Below are 7859 nucleotides of genomic sequence, written 5' to 3'. Positions count from 1 at the left end.
GCGAAATATACTAGAATCGATAAGTATTTGTGAAATAAATTTTAATTTACTATTGAAATTTTACATTATTCTTTACTAGCTGTTGCTCGATAAAAAAATAGCTCTTTCTTTCCTATTAATTCAAAGTAATTATAAAATTATTTAATATGCGACCCTTAAAATAAAAAATAATAATATAGTCTATGTTACTCACTGATAACGTAACGTAGCTTTTTAATTAAATAATTTTTCTGCCAGTAGTTTTTGAGTTATTTCAACACGTACAAAAAAACAAATCTTTCCTCTTTATAATATAAATATAGATAATCGTGTTAAAAAAAAAACTAATGACATATGACGTCAACATCGATTCAACCATACAAAGGTGTAAATACAAACTCACATACTTTTGCATAAAAAATACCCTTTTGTTGAGCAATAGAAACTACCAATGTTTGCTTCAGGGGTAACTGTAACGCACAATTCGTCATTACAACAGACTTGCGGTCACGATCGGCTGAACAAACGGACGGAAATGTATATATGTAATGTTCTAGGCAAATGCGTTTAATGCAATCGAAGCCAACTTGTGGCCATTTTAATTATGCCTACATTTGTATGACGTCACAACATCGCGTATGACGAGAAGAGTTTAATGGATGTAATCTTTTATAATTTTATAGCTCTATAATACTAGATAATTGTCTTGCAATTGCTTTATTTTTATTATGCAAATATTCTATACTAATATAACAAAGCGTATAAACACACTTCTTCGTGGCGTAGGAAAGGAAAGGGACCATAAACTACAAGATACCAACGTTAAGGAAGCAAGGTCATTTTGGTAACGGTATTTTTGACATTTGCAATTGAGAATTTGACAAACGTAAATAAAAAAATGAAGTTTTCATAATTTCAAAGCCATACGGGAACAGCTTATTGTAAAAAGTACTAAACTTCCAGAACATTACAGTCAATAAAAAGACTACTACCTGACGTCTACTAACACATTAACACTTAAAACACGGAAGAAAATAGTGTATATTTTAAACCTACGCCAAATTAAAGTTGTCGAATTTTAAACGTGTGTCTCTACTGTTAAAACTCTAATCTACTATTTCGTCGTCGATTCCCTTGAAAAAATAATTTTGAAAGACAGTATCGGCCGTGGAAGCCTGCTTTATGATTGTTAGTTTGATATTGTAGCTTGTACAAGGCCTTTTAAATTAACTTCCTATATTGACGTAATGCTCATCTCTTTTATCGATTTTATTTACGTTTAAAATTTGCTGGACTTGTACATTGCGTGATTTGTTACAATTGCATAATTAAAAAAAACTGTAGAAAATGAACCTTGGTCTATTACCTTGGACTACATCTTTAATCGCTATTTGTATCGCTTTGCGTAGATGTTAGTTCAATTCGCATTTAATTCGCCAATTAAATATATACTAGTGGTCGTCCACTATTAAAATTCAAATACATTTCTTAACATATATTTTTTAAATTAACTCTAGCTTAATGGTGTTTATTATCTGTGGCGCATTCCTCTATTCGCGCAATTTCCTTAAAAATAGGTAAAAAGATTATGCATTCATATAAAAGTTAGGTTATGTAAAAGTGCCTTCATTCTTTTTAATATTGGGAAAATTAGAGATATTCTGTTTTTGACCGGCTTCACAAAAGGAATAGGTACTTAATTCATCTGCATTTTTTTTAATGTCAATGTTTCGACAGTGTGTATCCACAAATAACTTTCTTTTGAAACCTTTACGAAATTCAGTAACACTTTTTTATTATTTCGTATTGTTTTTATAGATAGTATCAGTCATGGAATTATCAAATGCATCGCTTCTCTCGATGATTGAGCGTGTCTTGACAATTGCTGGTAATTTGCATGCAGCCGTGTGCAATGATTTGTACTCGTATATACTTGATAGTGTAAAATGCATATGTCAAAGTATTTAGTGTGTTGAAAAAGTTATTGGTAACATCTCAGACTTTTTCATTTTCGTCACTGTCTATTAAAAACATTTGACTAAGTTATTTCAACATGTCTTGTCCAAATTTAAAGCAAATTTTAGAAAACCGTATAACTGACAATTCTCATTTTAAACAAAATATACCCTACAGAGTAAAAAGTGCTGTGTTTTGAAATATTAAGATTACCATACTTCACAATGTTGTAACCATAAAATGTTATTCTCCTAAAGACATTACAATTTGTTACATCAAGTCTAAAAAGAGCAAGTAAATAACCAAAACAACAACAAACGTAACTAAATTAGATTCGCGCCTTTCACAGATTACATTGTACTGTTTACATAATATTCGCAGTCTGTGGTACCGGCTTTTGAACCAATAAAAGGTTAATGATGTAAGCCAATGTTGCCAACTGAAATTATTTAATAGCAAAAAAATCTCTTCAGCCAGTTTCCTTGTACAGCTACCGTCGCTGCTACATCTTTAAAAAAAGCCTCTATTCTTTTTATTAAAATTTAATGATCTTTGGAAAGTTAAAACAATGTTGGCATGCAGTTCGGATACAGCCAGCGAACGTCAACATTTAATTATTAAAAAAAAGCAAGTAAATCTTAGTTCTATTCATGAAGTTGTTCTATATACTAACTGCATAAAAGTTGAGAAAGTCAAGTTTTTATATGAAAACCCCATGTTTCTACATAAAAGTAGTACAATAGAAAATTATAAACCAGTTTCCCAAGCGCCCATGTGGAGTAACAATGGTAATACTTCCGACTACCGAAGGTTACTTGCCCCAGTACTTGCTCAGCCATCACTAGTCATTAAGTGTTAACCTTGACAACGACCATACGTTTTTCCTTAATATATTTCGTTGCAAAACCAAAACAAACTATTGGAACTTTATTACGCTAAAGTAATTATTAATTGCAAAATTTTAGTATTTAAATTGTACACTTCATTCGAATTATGCATTTTGATTTATAACTATTTTTGGTTGGCAAAAAACCTGTTTTTTACATTATCTAGATAATTTTCCTCAATCTGGGAAAATTGGTGACTAGTTCAAGATAAAAAATAAATGTACAAAGTAGATGTTTTTGCTACCAACTTAATGACATGTTATGATTATTCCAAAACGTTTTAAAGCATTTTACTACACAAGTAAGGAGATATTCTTTTTTCTAACTATTTTGATGACGTAAATATATTCAGTCTTCCTTTAAAAAAGAAATGCAATTGGAGAGAAATTACTTATTTCTACTCATTAGATTATTTAATTAGTAGATTAAGATTTCACGCAATAAGAAAGGAACAAATGAACGAATTGCTTGAACTTCAGAATTCGTTTCAAAACAAAATGATAAATTAATAGGACAAGTTAAAACTATGGTTAAAAATAAAAAATTGTTTATGCTTCTTAAAAAAAGTTCATCACGTGAATTTACACCAGGGCCAACGACCTTCATCTACCTCAGCCCGGTACACCGTAATCGAAAATTACATGTAAATAGTTTTTTTTATTATACTATAGTGGTCGTATTTGAACGACAAATTGCGTAAATCTTATTATCTCTAATTTTACTAGACAAGGTTTTGGTTAACAAAAAATTCTAACCACCAAATAATAATTTCAGTATGTTATTATACTACTTAAATTAAAAAGAAACTTCGTTGTTGTGAAACTTCAAATTTGTTGAACTAAAAGAAAGTTAAAAAAATTGGAAACATTAGATAGATTTAATATTTTTAATACTGATCTAATATTTTATATATCCGCATTTTTCTTAATCTTTGACTGTAGAGGTTATGTTAGAAGGCTGCTTTACAACGAGTACCTACTCAAATCTGTTATAAGGTTGGTAATAATTGACACTCGTGTGTGAAAAAAATTATCATTTTAAATTCGGTAAACACGTAATATTAAATTAAGATAAAGTTATCTCAATGTATTTGATTATTATTCGAAAACCAAGAGATTCAAAGAACAAATAGAGTAGGCATAGTTAACAAGTGTCGTTTAATATATTTTCACTAACGCTATCTATTGGTTAGATGCACAAAACCACATGTCAACATAATTAATTGTCATTAAATTAATTGCCGAAAGATGTAATAAATAATTAAATGTTTATAATCTAATTTTAGCCACAATTTAGGAAATTTATAAAAAAAGATGAAGCTTACTATAATTTTTTGAAATGGTTTTATGACATACCAGGGCATAGATGGCGTAGTAAACTTAACAACTGATATTGTACCTTTCAAAGAAAGTATCGGTGTAAAAACTTCGTTTACTATGCCTAATCTGTGATTTTTAAATATCTTTGAACAACATCGAATTAAATATTTCATTAAGAAATGCAAAGTTCAAGTGAATAAATCAAGGTTCGAGTATAATTTCGTGACAACGCATATCGCTAGAGTTATGAACGTTGACATAATTCTCTACAAGTTCAATTGAAGAACACGGCGTGCTTTCAAACGACTGAGGACGCTAAAACTTTACATAATGTTAAAACTAAATATATGGATAATTACGCAAGGTTGATAGCATAAAACAGTTTTAAAGCAGTCTCATTACGCTTACGTATTAGGAAAATAAAGTTACAGTCACTGTAGATTTTAACGTTCGCAAAACTAGTACATATCTCCATCTCTGTCTTTCTCTCTGATGTAACAGAGATAGCTGTTTATTTATTCTCGGACATCTTTACAAAACAACGCCAAAGTTCGACAAATGACTAACTAAAGACAACGCCCTGTCGTTAGCACAGAGATAAAACGTCTTTATTTTTTTAATGGTTCAAATATTTAACTTTTGTTGAAACTTGACCCTAATTTTATTTAAATGTATTTACAAAATTAAGCAAAGTATTGCAACGGAAGCTGCAATGTTTTCCTATATTCGTCGTATATCGACAAATCAATGTTGTCATTACACTAAGCTTTATAATAAAAGTTAATAAACAGGACTATGAATGAAGGCTTTATTTGTAGATAACATATTAAGTTATGAAATTATTATTTACTATAAAATGATAAGCTACATAAGCCTAATTATTCGCTATAAAAACTGTGCTAATTATCAGGTTCATCATAAAACTTAGGATATATACAGTCGGGGAAATTCGCAGGACACCACTTAATGAAAAATTGTTATTTGCACTGAGACGAACTCCTCTTACAAATAACCAATTAGATAGCAGTAACTTACAGTAATAATGGTATAACTTGAAAAGCAATTAGGCGTGTGCCAATAGACATTTTTTCGTAGACACATTTAAAAGCTATGACCATCATCTACCACGTTATCTCATTGTACACATGCGACTAGCTTCATGTATGAACATCGCTATATTCCTGTTGTACTTATTTTTCAGCGAGACGCTGTAGTTTATAGCTGGACTGAAAACATCAAATATTACCTATTCAACGAGACATTGATCTAGATAAGTATTAAATGGTCGTAACAAACTACATATTGACACGACAGTCAAAAACGACAAGGTTTGACCAACACGTAACTAGTGACCTCTACCTCTATTCGTGGATATCGTCGCACACTACGAGGTCAAGTGGTAAACCACATATCTGTTTAACCTACCATAACTTTACACAATACATTAAATATAACACAGGGTCAAAGGTAAACCAACAAAATCTGTTCATATATTTAATAAACATAATAAATACAGACAGGCAAAGGTATACAGTTGACCTCACACGTAAAAGAACATTTTCAACCTTGCCCTACAGAGGGCCGCACAGAAAAATTAGAACATAAGCTGAAAAATAAAACTATTACAAGGGTTTTTTTGCATAAGTAATTTATTGAAGTGTTCGACGAGAAGAATGAGAAAAAAAAACTAATTTAAAACTAAACTTAATTTATATCTTTGTTTGCATTGACATCAAGGCAAAGCGTATTAAATTTTCGAATTATGTGGTGACAAGTTATTTATTTGACCGTTGAGAAAAGCAACTTATTTTCTATATGAGTCACTTTTGTCTGTTTATAAAGTCAGTAACGCAGGTTGGCAAAGTTCAAGTTAATAAAAAATATGTATAAAATTTTTCGACCTTTGCCCTATATATTTGCTTTACAGTTCACTTTACTCCATTCTTTTACGGCAACGTTTGCGAAAATAATTTTTTATTGGAGTTTTGTGGAACAACCGTACAGCGACATCTATGTGAAATATTATAAACTTATTTAAATTGGCATCTCAACTATTTTCAGATTTAACCCAAAGATGGCGCTGTTTTGTTATTTATGTTCAAGTGCAGGGTTTAAAATAAAAAAAAAAAACTAAAAGTGAAAATCTTGCTTTTGTTAAATTATCACAATGTAAAAGGTGCAATTTATATAAACAGTAAAAGAAGTAATATTATATTTGAACTGTTTTTTGCAAGATACAATGTTCTTCAATAATATTTAATAATTATTTCAAAATAAAAAACAACTTCATTATGTTGGTAAATTTACTTCATAATTATAACAGTTCATTAGTTTAGATGGCAAATTAAAAATACTAGCCTTTTCTTTTTCTTATAAGAAAAGGAGTCCCATCCTCCCTCAATTAAAGGTAGGTAACTAATCACATTTGTGGATGTCTACGGGCAGAGGTCACTTTTGGTCTGTTCATGTGGCTTCTTACTTATTTGCCCCCTTATAATATAAAAAGTTAGATTACACTATTAAGCTACAATTACTCTATGATTTCCACACCACTTGAACTTTCATCACTACTCTCTGTTTCACTAGATTCCTCACTAGACTCATCAGATCTGTCACCCCGGGCTGCTTTCCGTGACATTAATTCTTTGTACTCCCGTACTGTAATTTTTCTTGGCACTATTTCTCGTAGAAAATCCAAAGTATCATCTTCTTGCACAACCTCAGCTATATGTTTGTACTCTAACATGTTTCCTTTTGTATTTTTGTACGCCCTTTTGGCTAAATCGGTAACAAACATTGCCTGCAATTCAATACATTTAATTTATAGCTGAATACAGTTCTTTTCTAATTGATTTGAAGTATAGCAGAATAATAACTTACAGTCACTTTAGTTACTAAATACAGTGGTTCTGGTCCAACTGCATCTACATCTGGAGAACTCTTCATAATTGTTTTAACTCTAGACAAAGGTAAATGAAGGTCTTTCTCAGATTTTGCAGCAGACATTTTTAAATCAGATTATAATTATCTGCTCTTGTAACCGTTTGTTTTGTTTTTATCGTTGCTTTGAAGCACTTTGAAGTTTGACGTTTAAACAACAAAGTTTTCCCTCCAACCAAAGAGTAGGTAGATATTACCATAGATAAAGTCGCAAAGAGTAAAGAATTATGTGTGATTATGTTTGGTGGATGTCTCATTTTAAAAAAATAAAGCGTCGAAAGATGGCACTATAATTAATGCTGCACCGCTGCTTTACTTTTCTGCATATTCGATTTTGATCAGATCTCTGATATAAATATCGGATTATTATTAAAATAATAGAAATCGGTCTTGAGCTTTATCTAAAAGTTGTTCTATGCGATTCATTCTAGTTGGTCGATGTGATCGTCGGTTTTTAATTTGAGTCGCAATCTACAGCGTGCTAAATAGCTATTTGAGGATCAAACTTAATTTATACAGAAATAGTATATTTTGTTGCTAGTTTGAGTGAACAACAGTATGCGTTAATGAAACATGTAAATTAGGTAAAAGTAGGTTGTGTTCTTCAGTGTTATCTCTTGTATTAAAAGTGACTTTGATTAAAACATATTGGCTTTTTGTTTCTTTATTATTATGTAACGTAATTTAAAAAACTTCGTTGTGAAAAGAAACAATAAAAATAAGATTTGATTTTAGTTATCACACTAGCGCTAGCTGTTGTTTTAAACAGTAGTACGAA

General features: G+C 30.5%; 1 protein-coding gene across 1 annotated transcript; it reads right to left on the bottom strand.

Moving 5' to 3' along the window:
• Nucleotides 1-6306: 6306 nt before the first annotated feature.
• LOC106112043 (chromatin accessibility complex protein 1) lies at nt 6307-7244 on the bottom strand. The gene is made up of 2 exons (XM_013277657.1): nt 7022-7244; nt 6307-6941 (listed from the first exon to the last, which is right to left on the bottom strand). The coding sequence occupies exons 1-2, from the start codon at nt 7145-7147 to the stop codon at nt 6672-6674; spliced, it is 396 nt and encodes a 131-aa protein (XP_013133111.1). The 5' UTR covers nt 7148-7244; the 3' UTR covers nt 6307-6671.
• Nucleotides 7245-7859: the final 615 nt, after the last annotated feature.

This window comes from Papilio polytes, unplaced genomic scaffold (genome assembly GCF_000836215.1).
Source record: "Papilio polytes unplaced genomic scaffold, Ppol_1.0 DF824135.1, whole genome shotgun sequence".
In the NCBI taxonomy this organism is placed as follows: Eukaryota; Metazoa; Arthropoda; class Insecta; order Lepidoptera; family Papilionidae; genus Papilio; species Papilio polytes.
This window is presented reverse-complemented; position numbering and strand designations above follow the sequence as displayed.

Coding starts and splice junctions, on each gene's coding strand:
- LOC106112043 (XM_013277657.1), bottom strand. CDS start 7,147: ATGTCTGCTGCAAAATCTGAGAAAGACCTTCATTTACCTTTGTCTAGA. Junction 6,942..7,021: donor ATTTAGTAACTAAAGTGACT/GTAAGTTATTAT, acceptor ATTGAATTGCAG/GCAATGTTTGTTACCGATTT.